Source organism: Aythya ferina (assembly GCF_964211825.1).
Source record: "Aythya ferina genome assembly, chromosome: 13".
NCBI lineage: Eukaryota > Metazoa > Chordata > Aves > Anseriformes > Anatidae > Aythya > Aythya ferina.
Window position 1 is genome coordinate 14885930 of NC_140311.1, and position 16179 is coordinate 14902108.

General features: G+C 54.6%; 2 protein-coding genes across 2 annotated transcripts in view; both read right to left on the bottom strand.

The window, feature by feature from the left end:
* The window catches only part of PIN4 (peptidylprolyl cis/trans isomerase, NIMA-interacting 4), a 76076-nt gene extending 64571 nt beyond the window's left edge, over window positions 1-11505 (bottom strand). Inside the window, exon 1 of the mRNA XM_084534873.1 lies at window positions 11502-11505. The gene's annotated coding sequence lies outside the window, so the exon portion shown is untranslated. The remainder of the gene's footprint in view (window positions 1-11501) is intronic.
* The window catches only part of MID2 (midline 2), a 67013-nt gene continuing 57269 nt past the window's right edge, over window positions 6436-16179 (bottom strand). Inside the window, exons 8-10 of the mRNA XM_084534871.1 lie at window positions 15609-15770; window positions 10092-10299; window positions 6436-9560 (exon numbers count right to left, since the gene is read on the bottom strand). Of these exons, the coding sequence (XP_084390997.1) occupies window positions 9158-9560; window positions 10092-10299; window positions 15609-15770 (773 nt within the window). The 3' untranslated portion in view covers window positions 6436-9157. The remainder of the gene's footprint in view (window positions 9561-10091; window positions 10300-15608; window positions 15771-16179) is intronic.

Genomic DNA, 16179 nt, shown 5'->3' on the forward strand with positions numbered 1-16179 from the left:
GGACAGGGTAGACATAAGGGGCTCCCATTTTAAGGAGTTAAGGCAAGACCCGTGCTGAGCACAGCCTGTACAGGATGGGTTTGGGAGCTGCAGACCTGCAAGCAGGGCTGTGCAGGAGGCATGTGGGGAAGCGGATCCCATCTCCCATGGGACTGCGTGCATGGGAAGCTCTGCTTACCTCGTCTTCACTGAACCACAGTCCAGAAAGAGGGTCCCACCTCGAGCTCCTCAGGATATAGGTATTCCCCACAAAGATGCAAGAGGCCTCTGGCATGCCCCACTCAACAGGGATGCTCAGCAAAGGGCTCCCACGCCTTTAATCACCCCTAAATAGCATCTGTGCAGTCACTGTGTGCTGCCGAGCTCAAATAGCACTGTAACTCTGTCACCAACAGCATTTCCCCTTGGTTTTTGAGGTGCTGTGTGTAACTCATTACCAGGTAGAGCTGCATTAAGAAACACATTTTACAGACAAAGGTACTGCTCAAGAGGAGTTATTCAGCTCCAGGTCACATGCTGAGACAGCTGGGAGCAGAACCGAGGCCTTTTAATGACAGTTGAAGGGCAAAGATGCAACAAGTGACTGACACATTTTGGGTCACATCAGAGCCCAGAGACATCAGAGCCCAAGTGTCATCTAAAGCACTGAATCTCCCCAAAGTGCTGACACCTCCCTGCGGTGCTGGTGAGTTCCTGGCTCTGGCAGGCCTTGCGGGAATCTCACAGGTAATTTTTGCATAGCTTTCAAAGTATAATTGCTTAATTTGCTGTAAAATGCTTACTTCGGTTGTTAAAACTGCACAGAAGTTGCAAAGCAAAGAGCACAAGGCGCTGGCTTCAGGTGCACACACGTGGCACAGCGGCATCTGGTGACCCACAGCTCTGTGCCACCAGAGAGCCACCAAGAGTCCCCATGCTGACACAAAGAAACCCTGGCCGTGTCCCTTGCTCCCAGCCCTGCCCCTGGGGCTGGCTCTGCCTTTCTGGCTGGGTGTCTGCTTTTAAAGCTCCTGGGCACGCTCGCCTCCTCCAGCTGACCCAATTCCTCCTCGTTGCCATGGAGAACTGGGCTCGTTTCTGGTTCTCAGTCTTGGTGCCGCTCCTGCTGTGACCAGGAGGATGCTGCAGCCAGTCCTGGCCTGGTGTTCCCAGGAGACAAGCACTGATGGGACCTGGGTGGCTCGGCACGTGCTGCACTGCTGGGTGGCTCAGCTGGTTCTTGGGATCTTCTCAAGCAGAGGACACCAGGGGCTGCGTGTCCTGGTGACCCTCCCTGTGCCCACTGCCCCAGGCGCCAACAGACATCAGGTGCCACTCTTTGTAAGCCCCATTTCAGCACACCTGCAGACACAGGGATGTCTCTTGATGTGGTTAAAGATCAAGAACTGGCAATTTTAGGGGCTGGCACTTCAGATGAATATTTAAGATCTCAGAGTTCTGCTAAGGAGGACTAATTTGGAACCGGTTCAGCCCCTGTAAATCATTTACCCCACGCAGTCTATCAGCTAGCTGATCCTGTGTGCAATTTTCCGTTCTGTCCTTTTTTTCAAACGATATTTTCTGTTTTTCTTTCTTTGATTGTTTTCCCCAACCAGGAGATAATTCACTGGTTAAAGGAATGTTCATTCATGGATGGAGGGACTGCAGCTTTGTACTCCTGGACAGGATTATCTAATCTCAGTGCAAGCCATTGTTGTTGGTGAACAGCTACAGATGAGGCAGTCTCTTGATGTCACTTAGTATATAAAAATAATAATTTGTCCTGTCTCTTTGCTTTGCAGCTTCCCAGGCAGGGGGATGTTGAGCACTGGCAAGGGAGCTTTTCTGTATCTCCTATTTCATGAACTCCAAAGCAAATAGTAGTAGCAAAACAAATCAAAGCAAAAGAAAATAAACCAAACCAAACAAACAAAACACACAAGGCTCCCAAAACAGTATTAACCTTCCCTTCAGCCCACCCTACAACTGCAGGCCAATCTTTCCCCTCCTGGCTGGCTCAAGGAAGCAATTTCTAGTTTGAATTGCTGTGCGTGTGACACTGAAGCCTTGTGTGTTTAAAAGCAGATTCCTGGAAAGCAGCAGCAAAGCCAATTTCATCTTCTCAGCAAAGTCTTTTTCTTTCTAAGAAGCAGCCTGCCACGTCAGTGATGGTTTTAAATTGACTTTCGCAGGTGCCCATCCACAAGAGATATTGTTTCCTAGAAACCAGAGGTTAACGGAGAAGGGCTCCAAATCAAGCAAGGAGGAGGAAAAAGGTCCTTGTTGCCCTGCCGAGCACCATCTGCTTCATGACAATAAAGACAGCCAGAAATTACGCTTGGTTATAGGATAAAGCCTCCTCTGGCTTCTAGGAAATGTGGATGGGGAACGCTGGGCCATGCCCAGCTTTCTGGGGGGGCTGGAGGAAGCATCCCCACACTGGGGCTGGGTGCATTCATCCAGTTTCCCTGATTAACACAGTAAATTCAGGCAATGGGAAGCAATTTCTGGAGGGATGGAGGCTCCTGTTGTTTGCTTTGAGGGGAAGGATGGGGAGGGTGTGATGCACAGCACCCCTGAGACCATCCCTTTCCAAAGCTTCCATTTCCCAGCAGCTCTTCAGGCATCTGGGTTTAGTGCTTCCTGCACTAAAGCCCCTAAATGGTTCCTGGCTTGAAGAATTCCTCCCTTCCAACATTTTTCAGTTATTGTGCCTGATGAAGGAGGCAAACCAGGTCCTGTGGCAATGGTGCTGTTGAGTTGCCCTGAGAGCTGGGTGCAAGCCAAAGAAGAATAACTTTCTGGTGGTTCTGGGGGTCCATCTGACACACAGATGTGGCTGCGTAGAGCATATTTGGGCTGCAGTTTTGGGTGGAAAAATGAGCAGAGCCAGGAGTGGTGCCTGGCCTTCTGTGTGTAAGAAAAATGCCAGGGCAAAACCCACCTGCTAGCACCAGCGTAACAGTAATCAATGATCTTCAACCAAGAAACAACCATGGAACATCCAAAAGCTGCTTGTGGAACTCACCGAGTGCACTAACCTTCACTGCCTCTCTAAAAAAAAATCATCAGTCCCAGTTCTCCAGATCACAAGCCTCCGAAAATGGCATTTCCACATGCTCAGTCAGTCTCAGCAGCAAACATTAAACGCCATCCTCTGAAAGTGTTAACAGCCCCGAGAAACAGCCCCCTGCTTCGCCGACACTCTTGAAAGCAGCTGTATTAATCTTGCTGTGCTTAAGGTGCCAGCCCTCTGCAGAGCGGAGATAATACTGCTGCATCTCGTGGGGGCTGCGGGAAGAAATGAATATTTGTGAGCTGCTCTGCCAGCGTGGTGCTAAGCACCACCAAAAGCCCGCGTGGAAAGGATGAGCTATGCTTTCTGCACGGCATGGGAGTGCCGAGGGTGGGAAGGGCTCTGCTGATTGAGATGTGCAGAGCAGCTGCTGCCCCGCAGTGACCACCCTCAGCCAGCTGACAGTGGGATTTACGCAGCTGGTGTTTGCAGTGTGATTTGCCCAATTTGTGGGCAGAAGCTGCGTCCCCTTGTGCAGGTTTCAGGAGCAACCACCTCTTCTGTTCATGCCCTTGCTACTCGTTGGGTTGGTGTAGGGCTGCTGTCTCTTCTACTGCAGGGTCTGGTCAACGGTGGCAGGGTTGCCTTTCATCTTCTGCACTCTTCTTAGGACTTGTGTTAGGGCCAAGTAGGAAAAAAAAAAAAAAAAAAGAGAGAGAGAAAAAGTCATGTTGTTTATGATTTGGTAGGGTTTGGAAGGGGGATTTTGACATTAAAGGAAAACCTGCTCCCATTTTTCACTCATTTATTGTCCTTGTCCTTGCCTTTAATTTTTACGTATTTTTTCATTTATTTTTTGAGAGGGTGGTGTGGGGATTGCTGAAAGGCTCCAATGAATGTGCTACATACCAAATCCCTGGTGTGAACCCAAGGGCTCCAAAAATCCAGCTGTTTCAGTGGGATCAAGCTTCCAGGCTTCAGTGGCTGATCTCCAGTTTTCATCCTCTTGCTTCAGACGTTTGATGCGGGCCCTCTGGCCACCAAAGAAGCTGCCCACATCTCCCTGAGCCTGCAGTGATGTCTGCTGGGCGCTCTGGTCACTGCCCCTACCCCAGCTCCTGGCTCCAGCTTTGTTAACCTGTGTTCGCCATCCGTTTGAATTACCAATGTGAGAAGGAGGGTTGAAGATGCTTCAAAACGTGATTTCACTTAACTGGTACCTCCTAGGTGGCTGAGAAGTATTTGCTTAAACTTGAAAGACTGGGTAGACATTAAATATGAAGAAAGGGTTGCATTTTTCAAGAGCTGAGGCTTATCTCCCGTCTTGCTGATGTCGGTAGCCAAGTTCTCAGTGCTGTTAATGAAAGCAGCGTTAGGCTCATTTCCTATTTAGCCTCTGCTTGGAAATCCTGCCTGGAGTAGGCGTGTGGTTAGGGGACCACAGAAAGACATCTGTGATCTGAGCACAGCAGGGATGGCATCTTCAGCAGCTTCTTCATCCCTCGCTGGAAGGCCAAAAGTCTGCGAGTCCAGGGCCTCACCAGATGGTTAGAATCCGCAAAGGATGGGCTGAGGCAGGTATTTGGCTTGCTGAGCCATCCTCTTGCTTCAACATCTCCTCGCTTTCAAGCCTGAGTGCATCTCTGTGAAGTTTTAGCCTGGTGACCGAAGCTGCGGGCCCGGCCAGGACCATTGGCTTCCCAGCCCCCAGATCTGCCTCAGAGGGCTGCACAGCTCCCACGTTGAGTCCCGGCACCTTGGCACCCCTCTGAGGGGGCCAGGAAAGCCAGGAGCACTCGAGGAGAGCCCACCATCACCTCCAGCCCACAGCCATCAGCGTCCATCTCCCAGTGCAGGCCTGAGCTGATGGCAAGGGCCGAGCTACCTGGTGGCGGTGTTAGGATCCCCTGCAGGATCCGACTCTTGCTGCCCAGGGAGTCACACACAGCAGCTTCCAGGACTGGAAGCTGAGTAGATGCTGACCATCATTTGGGCATCGTTTGGAGAGCAAGTTCTCCAGCTGGTCCCCAGGCATCAGGGGTGGCAGTGTGTCCTGGCTATTTTGGATCACAGTCATGCACAGGAGGATCCCTGGTTTTCCCTGTCCTATTCTATCTGTCCCTGGTGTCAACTGTAGTATTCTCCTGGTGTTTCAGGCACGTGCTGCCATGCAGGGCAGCTGCAGCCCCCCAGCTTCTGCACTGAACAGTCATCACCAGCCAAAGACAAGGGTCATGCAATTAGCAACCTCATTAGCATACTTGCCGTTGTATGGGAGGGCTTTGCAGGGTTTGCTCCAAAAGCAAGGGTCAGAAGCATAGCAGGCTGTGAGTCCTTGGGGCTGTGGGGAGCTTGTTGGGGGACTCTGGATCAGGGGGGTCTTCAGGCTGGTGGTACTGCATGGAAGGAGCAGGAGAGCCAGCAACAGGCCCCACCAGTGGCTTTTTATAGCCGTGTTTGTCAGCTCCACGCAGCAAAAGCAGCAGTCTGAGGTAAAGCAAATACCACAGGTTTGTCCCGTAATGAAAGCAGCTACTCAATCTTGAGGCCGGTTTCCATGTGTTGGCATTTAATGTTTAATGGGAAAAAGCCTAGAGCAAAGGAATAAAGTAAGAAATATTTAATTTTACAGTGTTGGTTTGCACCATATGTTTTCCACTTCGTAAATATTTTAGGCACTTATGCTCAACAAAAGCAGGCTCTGTCTCCCATGGGTTTTTATGTCTTCATGTCCCTGCGGCGGGGCAGCTCTGGGGCTCCCCACTCTCTGCTGACACCTTCCTGGCAGTGAGGGGACATTTCTGCGGCCACGTCCAGCTATGTCTCTGCAAAGTGCTCTGCTCACCTTGGTCTCAGTGCTCTAGAGGGCTGTGCTGGGACTGGGGGGGCTCCAGAGGGCTGGCATGGCCCTCCTGCCACAGAGGCACGGGCAGCAGAAAAGGGAAATAAGGGGCAGTGAGGAGAGGAGCTGGCCATCAGCCTCACGGCACCGGGGCAGGGGCTCCATCCCTGCCCTCCCACAGCTCCTGGGGCTCTGGGCTGCTGGGCAGCAGAAACAAAGTCCCCCCAGCATCTGGTTGGCACGCAGGGATGGACACGCATGGGACACACAGCCTTGGTGACGGCAAACCCTCCCGCCACCTCCTGCTGAGCTGCCCCGTGGAGCTTGTTGTGCTCTCGGTGGCTTTGCCAAACGGGAAGGCTTCTCATCCCCAGCCTGGGCTATAAGCTAAGGCTCTTTCTTCTGCGTGACTGATTTCTCGCTATGCCCCGACTCAGTGACCCCGAGGTCTGCAGTCTGCATTTTCTCAGAGGTTTGGCGATGGCCAGAAGGAGCATTTTGTGGGCCGCGGGTGTCACACGGCACGCAATCTCTGCCACACACAGACACATTCAGTAACGGATATATATTATATTATATTTATATATATATATACACATTAACAAAAGAGTTGCCAAAAAGAAAAACCGAAAAAAAAAAAAAAGGGAAGAAAACATAAAAAGGAAAAGCAACCCTCCCCCAGAAATGAGTATGTTACACGTGGAAAAGAAGAGTCAGGCGGGCAGCACGCTAACCAAGGTCTCACCACGTCCCAGGGCTGCAGAGCAGGGTCGCCAGGAGAAGCGGGGCCAACAGCACCCCCAGCTCCACGGGAACCCCGCTGCCCACCTCCTGCCCCTCTGCTGGGCCGTGGGAAACGTGCTCATTCATAACAGCGGGCTGCACAGCCCGAGGGGCTCGGTTTGGCTGCAATTGCTGTCGTGTCATCGTGCGCCGGACGGGTTTGGCCAAAGGGACGGCTCGCTCGTGGGCTGGGGGCAAAGGCTGCGGGGCAGCAGGGGAGCATGGCGCGGAGGGGCAGGGAGGGGGCTGCTGCTCCCACCCCCCTGGCAGTGCTGGGGCAGGTTCTGGTCTTCCACCCCCAGGACAGGACGGTGTGGGTGACCCAGACGTCACTCCCACCCCCCCAGGCCTGCGCTCTTGGGGTGCGGGGCTCCCCGTGGGACAAGACACGCGCAAAGGTGTGCGGGGGTCCTGCCACAATTAGTGCAATTTCATCAGGTGCAAATGTCACATTAACGGCTCGTGTGCTTTACTGGGTGTGCTGAGTCCGCTAGCAATAAGCCGGTCAAAGCGGTGCCGGTGCCGGCGGAAAGCTTGGCACCTGGATTGCAGAAGCTAAAATCCATCTCCAGTGCTTGGGCATTTGCTGGAGGGTGATGCAGTGCGAGCAGCCCTGGCTGAGGTCAGCACAAGGGGAAAAGACTTTACTGAGAGCTCCACGTGGCTTTGGAAAAAGACATCCAACCGAAAATGGCAACTTAGCCTCTTAAAATGAACTGTGTTTGTGTGCTTAGCTGCAGGGAAGGGCAGCTCAATCCCTGCTCAATCCCCACCCCGTGCTTTCAAATGCTGGGGCCAAAAGCAAATAAAACTGCTCTGCCTGCTCAGGAGGGATGCACCGTGTGCCACAAGCCCCTGCCAAGCACCACCAGCCCACGAGCAATGGGAAAGCAGCCCAGACTGGAGGCAAAACTTGACTTAGCAGTGCAAGTGGCAATGTCCCTTTTCCTCTTCTCTCCCCACAGCATTGGGCAACCGGTCGCTGAAAATGTCACCCCGGTTAAGCAGAGGGATGCTGTGCTGAGGAATGGGCTCTTTGTGTACCCGCTCTGCCTGGATGCCCTCAATGACACGAGTCCCCAAGGATGGCTCACTGGGACCCCTTCCCACAGCCCCCTTGCCTGCTCCTTGCTGTGGGAAGAGCCTCTAAGTGCTGTCACCCCGTCTGAACCGGCCACCCACCCCTCCAAGGCTGGGCTTTGAGGTAGTTTCCTGTCAGCAAGGTCCAGGGGTCTCTCCCCATTGCAATAATAATAATAATAATAATAATAGTAATAATAATAAAAAGCAAGGAAAAGGCTGGCGGAGCTGGGAGGTCTCAGCCTCCTGGTCCATCTGTGATGCCACCAAGGCTGGACCCCATCCAGAGGAGAAAAAGGGATTTTCAAATACCATGGACCAAAGCTCGAGCATCAGCACATTCCGTGCCACTGTGCTGCCTGACGTCCTTGCTGGCCCCATCTGTGGGGGACTTGGTGCTTGCGGTTACTGGGAGCACTGGTGGCAGCTCAGGAGCTTGCTGGGGCCCCAAATTCAGCCTTTTGCCTTAAAGCAAACAGGACAGCCCCGTGCTCCCACCACCATGGTGGAGAACAAACCGAGAGCTGAGATTTTGGGGTCCTAAATTGAGATTTGGGGCCACAAAGCACAGAGATGGTCTTTGGGCACGGTGTGCCCCTCTGCTCAGCGCCACTGTCTGCAGGGACACCCGATGCGAAGCTAACGGAGGAGCATCTGTGCTGGGGACAACGTGCACCTCGCCCGGCTCCTGAGCGAGTGCTCGGTGGGGGCCTCCCTGCATCCTGGTGAACTGGGACCTCCCAAAACGGTGGGGCGGAGGGGTGGGGGTTGCACCCCCCAGCATGGGACTGCAGCCCCAGCCAAGCACAGGGAGCAGCAGAAATGCACCACGTACCCATTGCCTTGCTTCCCCCGCGGGGGCCTCTCCAAGTGCAAGTTACCCACCCCACACAGGTACCTATCCCACGCGGGTACCTACCCCACGCGGGTACCTACTTTATCAAGGAAGCTGCCAAATGTTGGCCAAACAGAAAGCTCTCACCAGCAAATGATGCCCAGCTCCCACCTGGCTCTGCAGGTCTCCAAAAAGCCAACCCCTTCCTGCCCCAACCTGCGCCGTGCGGAGACACGTGAGTCGTCCCCCTGCTCACCGCAGCACCTGAGGATGTCACCCCAATCCCCACCCCAGCCTTTCCAGCCCCCGAGGGGAAACAGAACCATCCGCGTGATGATCTGCCTCGGGAGAGCCTGGCGCACCCCACAAAGATGCTGCGCGAGCCTTGTGCATGGCTGCGCTGAGCTTGCCGACAGGAGTTTATTTTCAGACGTGGTCAGGGGTTCTTTCTCTTTCCCCTTAAAAATAAGATGAGCTGTGGGCGGGCAGGCAGGCAGGTCCTCTCTCCTCGGAGCGTTCCGGCTGCACGGCGGCTCTCCAGCTTGGCAGGCTCCTGGCACCCACCACCAACACCCACCAGCATCACCAGTGCCACCACGGGGCATGGGCAGGGCTGAGCATCCTAGTGACAGGCTTTCATCCCTGATACGTACGGGGACTCCTGGGGCCTGCAGTTACACTCCTGCTGCTCTGGGTAATCTATGAAGTCCGGGGCGGGCAGACCCGAGAGGATCATCAAGGATTTGTTCCAGATGGTGAACGTCGGGCACACGGGCAGGATGAAGGAGACTTCGAAGGTGTGGAGGTGGAGGGAGTTGGCCGGGTCGTAGAAGGAGAGCGCGTTGTTGTCGTAATCCAGGAGGACGCCGAGGCGCTTCATCTGTGGGTGGACCTCCACCAGCATCTCCTTGTTGTTGTGCCTCACCACAAAGTTGTTGTTGCAGCGGGAGAAGACCCAGGATGAGGAGTTCTTCCCAATCCACTCGTTCTTGGGGGCTGACTTGTAAGCCACGCCGATGGCGTACCTGGAAGAGGGGAGAAGCGACCTCAGCGTGGCATTAAGCCCAACCCCAGTTTCCTGTGAGCAAATGCCTGAAAAGCCCTGTTCCAAGCAAGCGTCGCTGTGGGTGCTCCAGCAGGGATTGAGCAGAGCACCACAAGGACACCACATTGCCATGGGGCGGTGGGAGGCACGCTGCCTGCTGCACGCAGGTCCTGCTCCACCTTTGATCTGAGCATCCTGGCTGTGAGCCTCCCCAAGACATGGGACCCTGGGCTGGCTCCTGGGCTGGAGCTGTCACTCGATCAGCTCCTACCAGTGCTGTTCCGCACCTGCTGCTGGGGCCCTAATGCCCTCAGAGTGATGCTGGCCTTCAGCTGGAGAGAGCTGCTCCTTGAAACCCACAGCCACCTGGATTTAAGGTCCAGCGATGACAGCAGCAGCCACCTTTCTAATCATGAACAACCCTGGCCTTTAACCCTAGCACATCCCATGCCATCTCTGGGGACATCCAAGGGCCTCCAGGAGCAGGAGGGAAGAGAAGAGGGCTGCCTACCAGGTCGAGGATCCCACCACCACCTCCCAGTAGTGGCAGCCGCTGTCGATGAAGACATTGCCTGCCGCGCCATAGCACCCTGTCCCGCTGAACCTCTCGGGCGTGTGGCTCTTCTTCAAGGAGCTCTCATCCTTCTCCATCTGCAGCCCGTCGTTGGAGATCTTCAACTTCTTGTGAGCCATCTTGGGGTCCAGCTTAAAAGGCTGACCTGTTAGAAGAGGACACATGCATCAGTATTTGTGTCTGTTACCGTCGTTGTGCAGGCAGAATGTGGCAGGAAACATCTGCCCCGGGCTCTTTGGACATTTTCCATGAGCCACGGGTGCTATTGGAATAGCCAGAGACACTGCTTATGGTCTGTGGATGGTCTGTACTCATGGATGCCCAGCAGGATGCTGAGGTGCACCCTTGTGCCTTGGCACGGCTATTGTCACATCCTGATCCATGAGCCACCTGCCCTGGTGATGCTCCCATGCCCCTGGCGCCTGCAGCAGTGTCCCCAGCCACAGACAAGTGGCTCCTGCAAGGAAGCCACCACCCAGGGTGTCAGCACCACCTGCGAGGCAGAGGAGAGCAGGGCCAGGAGAAGCATCTGCACCATGGGCTTATTCCCAGACCAGACAGAGGGGAAGGGTGCGAAACTCAGAAACGTGGAGAAATAAGGCAATGCATCCGCCTGGGATGTGTCATCCTGGCACTGGGGAATGCTGCAGACCTCTCTATTGCACATTGCACCGCTCAAGTGCATTATTCCCTCCTCACAACAATTCCCTTTTGCCCTCTGTTAATGGTGTAAAACGTTGCGGAGGAGCGAGGGGGATGTTGCCAGCTAATGGAAATGGCACTGAAGAAGCCATCAAGCACCGCGAACCAAGTCTGGGCAAGGCGTGTAGCCTGCCTGAATCCCTCAACAGATCCATACTCTATTAGCAGTAATGCGAGTTATACGAGCGCAGTGAAGGGAGAGTGGACCCTGAAGTGCTGGTATAACAATACTGAATCACAGAAGAAGTACTGCAGCGTCGAGCATATCCCCAAATCCCCATCAGCAGACAACACAGCTCGCTCCCAGTGGCACGCAGGCTGCTATTACATTTTACAGGAAACATGCCCGAGGTTTCTCAGCACTTCTCTGCTGCCAAACAAGGTCCGGGATGCTTGGAGAAGATAGTCTGGGCTGTGCACGAGGTGGTGGAAGCAAATCAAAGGCGCTGGGTCCAGCCTGTGTTTAGCTGAGTCTGGAAGCAAGGGGAGAGCACAGGGCCAGCTGACGAGCGCACAGCCCGGGGCTTCCTGCTCCACCAACACAAAGAAGTCTGATGGATCCTGCAGATCTTTAAGGCTGGACTGAAACACAGCTCCAGCTCCCTTGTAACGTTAGCAGCCCACAGGAGCCAAACTGACACGCACTCGCCGCCCTGCTCGCTTTGATAAAACCCTTCCGCAGGCGCTGGCTGCACTCTGGAGGTGGAGGAGCTCCCGGTGCTGCTGAAACCTCCAGCAACTTGCTGACGGGTAGGAAGGGGCTAGGGCACCTCCACATTTTGGTTTGCCACGAGCAGATGCGTGACCACACGTGCTGCCTAGCGCAGGGATGGCAGGCATGACATTCAGCTGCACAGGCGACTTAATTCTGGTACTTTTCAAATCCCGTCCTCTCGGATTTGCAAATGCAATGTGCGACAGCAGGGACCTGGCCCTGTCACATCAGCATATAAATAGCGTATAGAGCCTGGATAGGATTTCTAGAGGGATTCATCTGGTTTAGCACAAATCAAAGTGAACGGGGCAGCTGCAGCAGAACACCTTCAACAACCACAACCAACTCGAACCATGGCTTTGTTACCTGCAGAGGGAAGGCAGACACCGTGGTGCACAACCAGCCACCCCTCCTGCGTTTTCAGCTATGCTAAACGATGCTTGTGAGGTGGAACACCGCAGCCAATGCTACCATCAAGGCTGTTTCCAAACCAGGTCTTAGGAAATGCTGTGAACAGACGGCAGCGTGAGCCAAGGCAGCTTTCCGTAATGGAGCTCCTCTGCGTTGCTCCCTGACTACGCCAACAGCTCGTGTTTATTTTCCTTGGAGCCCCATTTGCAAGATAAATGAGTGGAGAGGCCAGAAAGTAAAGCTGGAGGTTGGGAGTGACCCTCTCCTCTAGCTATCTGAATATTTTGAGATCTGCCTTTTCCCAGCAGTAATGCGAAGAGACAAGCCCAGAGGAAGGGAGGTATAAAAATACCCGGCTCCACCGGGTACATCTCTTCCCTTCATCCTTTTGGTGAAGCTGACCCCTCTCTAAGGTCAACGTGAACAACTGGGTCCAGCCCTTGTTGCCTGCTGTGGCCCAAGGGCTCGAGGACAATTTGCAGACAGAGAGCAGCGAGAGGAGGAAATCCTGGCTGGCCTTGGGCACGCAAGACCAAAGACAGCAGCGGGTGGACGTTGCCTCTAGGATGATGTGAAAGGTTAATCAAGTCCACGATGCTGGGGCCAGGCAGAGCCTCGTGCCCAGCACGGCCACTGCCCTTCCCCATGCTGGGTGCAGGCAAGAGCATTTAGTTCTCTGTTACCTAAGCAGTACTTGGCAAGAAAAGGGCCAGCAGCACTGCCAGATTTTCTTTTCTCGATGCTTTTTGGAAGGAATAAATGCTGGTGAAGCCCAGCAGGTCCGGCTGACCGTGCCAGCTGCAGCACGGTGAAAAAGCCACACAGAGGGACAGCCGGCATGGGCTGTGGGTTGAGTTATGTGAGCTGTGGCTGGCTAAATGCTGCAGGAACAACTGCACCGCGATGCCCAGGAGCCAGAGACAAACCTGATGTCCAGCTGAATGGGTGAGGAGCTGCTCCATCAGCTGGGTCCGTGCAGAGGTGCCAGGGCGAGGGCAAGGGGCTGAGGGAGGGGAGGAGGGATGGAGGGGACTGCTTGGTGCTGAAAGCATGCTGCAGAGGGAAAGGACGGGGTGGGCAGGCTCTCCCACGCTCCAGAAGCAATCTCTGTGCTCACTGCAGGTGCTCACCCCGCTCTGCCCAGCAGAAGAGCAAAGCAAGCCAGAGTTCCTCGCTGTGCCAGCTCTGCTTGCTTCGCTCTTCTTGCTCTCCATGGGCAGGGGAGCAGAGCCAGCAGCGTGCCCACTCTGGGCAGCCACCTAAGATGCCACCAGCACTGGAAAGCAGCGGTTATTGTCCCCCCGTCACCTCGAGGAAGCCATGATGCTGAATTGCCAAGGCAAGGGAAAGCAGTAAGTCCATCCAAAGCTACAAATCTCCCAGCAGACTCCGTACCAAACAGCTTGCTTTGGGATCGCACGCGTCTCACCCTGCTTGTTAGAAAGCATCAGCACTAACACATTCCTGCTGCTAAGGGCAGGAGACATGAGTGAGGATAAGACCACTCCACAACGGTCAAGGCAAAGACCGTGAAAAGAACTTTCCATGCACTTTATTTACTACCGTCACTTGTACCCTCCCTGTATTCTGGCAGTTTTAAACCACTTTTGGACACTTGCTAATAAACAAGACCTCCTCAAGCCCAGCCTGAGCAAAGGAAGGTTTCTTTCTGTCACTAGACCAAAATTATTTCACCCAGCTCTTCTGCTCGGGCAGTTTGGGAACACAGATTTAGTGCCTGCGCTGATGCTGCAGAAATCAATGTGTGTCCTGACACTGACCCTCTGGCGGTGAAGGCATCTCTCCAGGCACCACTTCAGGAGCAGAAAGAGGGCTGCGAAATATGCTAATTGGCCTTTCTCCTCGTCAAGCTGCTGACACTTCCACGAAGGTTACGGCAGTTGGAAAGTGTGTGCTGTCTCCTAATTGCCCGCTTGAAAAGAAGCGAAACGCGTCGCTTGAAGACAAATGCGGGCGAGAGGAATGGGCAGCAAGCACAACGGGCAGCACCTGCAGCCAGTGCCGCGCACGTGCCCGTGGTGGGCAGCAAACACCCCCGAGGAGTCTCGTACACCAGGGCTGGCCACGGAAAGAAGACTGTATAAATACACATGACTCAGGCAGAAATTCAGACCTTTCCCTCCATGCTTTTCATGGGCAGTACACCTCCACTCCCATGCTTGTTGGCACTGTGGCAGTCACTAATCACACTCTTTTTTCCGCAGGAAGCTGTGGAAAAACACATACAAAACCCCAGGGCTGATTTGTGCAGGATGCTCAGCGTTACGTGGCATCCTGGGTACCTGAAATTTGGCACGCAGGAAGGGGAGACCCCCTCCTTGGTGTGCCCTGCCCCATGGGCATCAGGCAGGACAAAATGGCCATGAGATGGGGCAGCTCCCTGCCCAGATCCCTGCAGTCCCTTTTCCTTGCATCTCTCCATCCCAGACAGGCTCTGCCCCTCTCTGGTCCCCTCCACCCAGCTGCGTGGATGCTGCCCCTGTGGGCAGCCTGGAGGGCACCAGGCACAGTCAAGCTCCTGGGCATCGCTCATAAATTTGTCGCAGCTTGGCCAACGAGCCCTCTTCGCATGCACAGCTCATCCCTGCTGCCAAAACCACGAGTCGCTGCTCCGAAAACATCAAGAGTTCACGCTTCTGAGTGCATGAAAACAGACAGCAAGAGAGGAAGCTGAAAGGCGAGGTGAGCGATGGGGCTGGCCACCAGCAGCCCGAGGAGAGCGGAGAGGATGGAGCCTCCATCACCTGGGATCGCTCCCGCGGCCGCTCGCTCCCGAGGAAGGAGCTCCTCAAAGCTACGCTAATACAGAATAATTTGTGTAGCGCTCTAGGAGATGCCTGCTCTAGATTTTATAAATGCAGGAAGCTGCTGCAGACACATCCAAGCGACAAGGGGAGTTCAAAACCCAATTGGGCACTTATTTAATCTACTAAATCGAGTTCAGCTGCGAAGCGGAGCACTCAGCAGTGAGCCCGTGTCTCCGATGACTGACACGCACTTAAAAAAACACAGGAGCAAGCCCTGTCCCCGGGGAGCTGCTGAAGCAAAGCGCCTTCGCTCCCCTCTGCACTGCTGTGTCACATAATCGCTCTTGGCTTGTCAAGTCCCCGATTTCTTATTTCCAGAGCGAGCACCTTTCAAAGCACGGGAAAGCTCTTAAAAACAGCAACCGCAGGAGGGATGCAATTTTAATAAACAAGGCAGAACTGGATTGGAGTCTGCATCCCGGCAACTCCCCTCCATCCCCACCAGTGCACCGACTGCACTTAATTTCATTTTGTTTAAAGGCGCACAGGTTTCGCAAAGAAAACGAGGAGGCGGAGGCAATAAATCACTCTGAAAGCCTGCTCAAGGCAGATGTGATAGCAGCACCGGGGAGGGAAACCCGAAGGAGCACTGCGCTCGCTGGGGCCGGGAGGGTTTCTGATGAGCGTCAGGAAGATGCAGTCACGCAGCAGGCGGATTTGGGCCAAAACCCGATGAGCCAACCTATTTGCTCCCTCTGACGTCTCTCTTCCGAACATCACCCCACAAACACACAGCCCTGTGATCGGGAGCATCTCCTCTGCCTCCCACCCAACGCGAGGAGCCCCCGGGGCACGTACTGTTGGTCTTGAGGCGGGCGGGTTCGCTGTTCCTGCTGCCTGCCTGGTTGATGGCCTTGACGAGGAAGATGTAGCGGGTGCCACTCTGGAGCCCGTGGACGGTGTAGTGGTTCTGCTTGATGTTGGGGACGATCATCCAGCTGTCCATGGAGTTGTAGAGACCTGCGGCGCGGGAGAGGGGAGAAGGGTTATTCGCAGGGAAGGGACTCGGAGCCAAAGGACTCTGGAAATGGAAAGGAGTTGGGAGCCCAGAGATCTGGAGGCTCTACTGCCTAACGCTGCAGGTTGTGCTGTATCGAGGGTGGGATGGCACGGGGCAAGGAGAAAAGCACCTGGTGGTGCTGCTACTGCCACCAGCATGGCTGGGGCGAGGGCAACCTGCAGGGGGAAGAGGATGCTGCGGGCTTTGGGGGCAAAACCTGCGCTGACACCAGGGGCCAGCTCTGGGCTGTCAGCAAGCAGCTTTGGGGCAGATATTGCAACGCGGGAGCATCGCTTTCAGCAAAAGAGACTTAAAACGAGGCAGCTCAGACGGAGTAGCTGGGGGCTTCTTGGATCCAGCAGGTCTGGG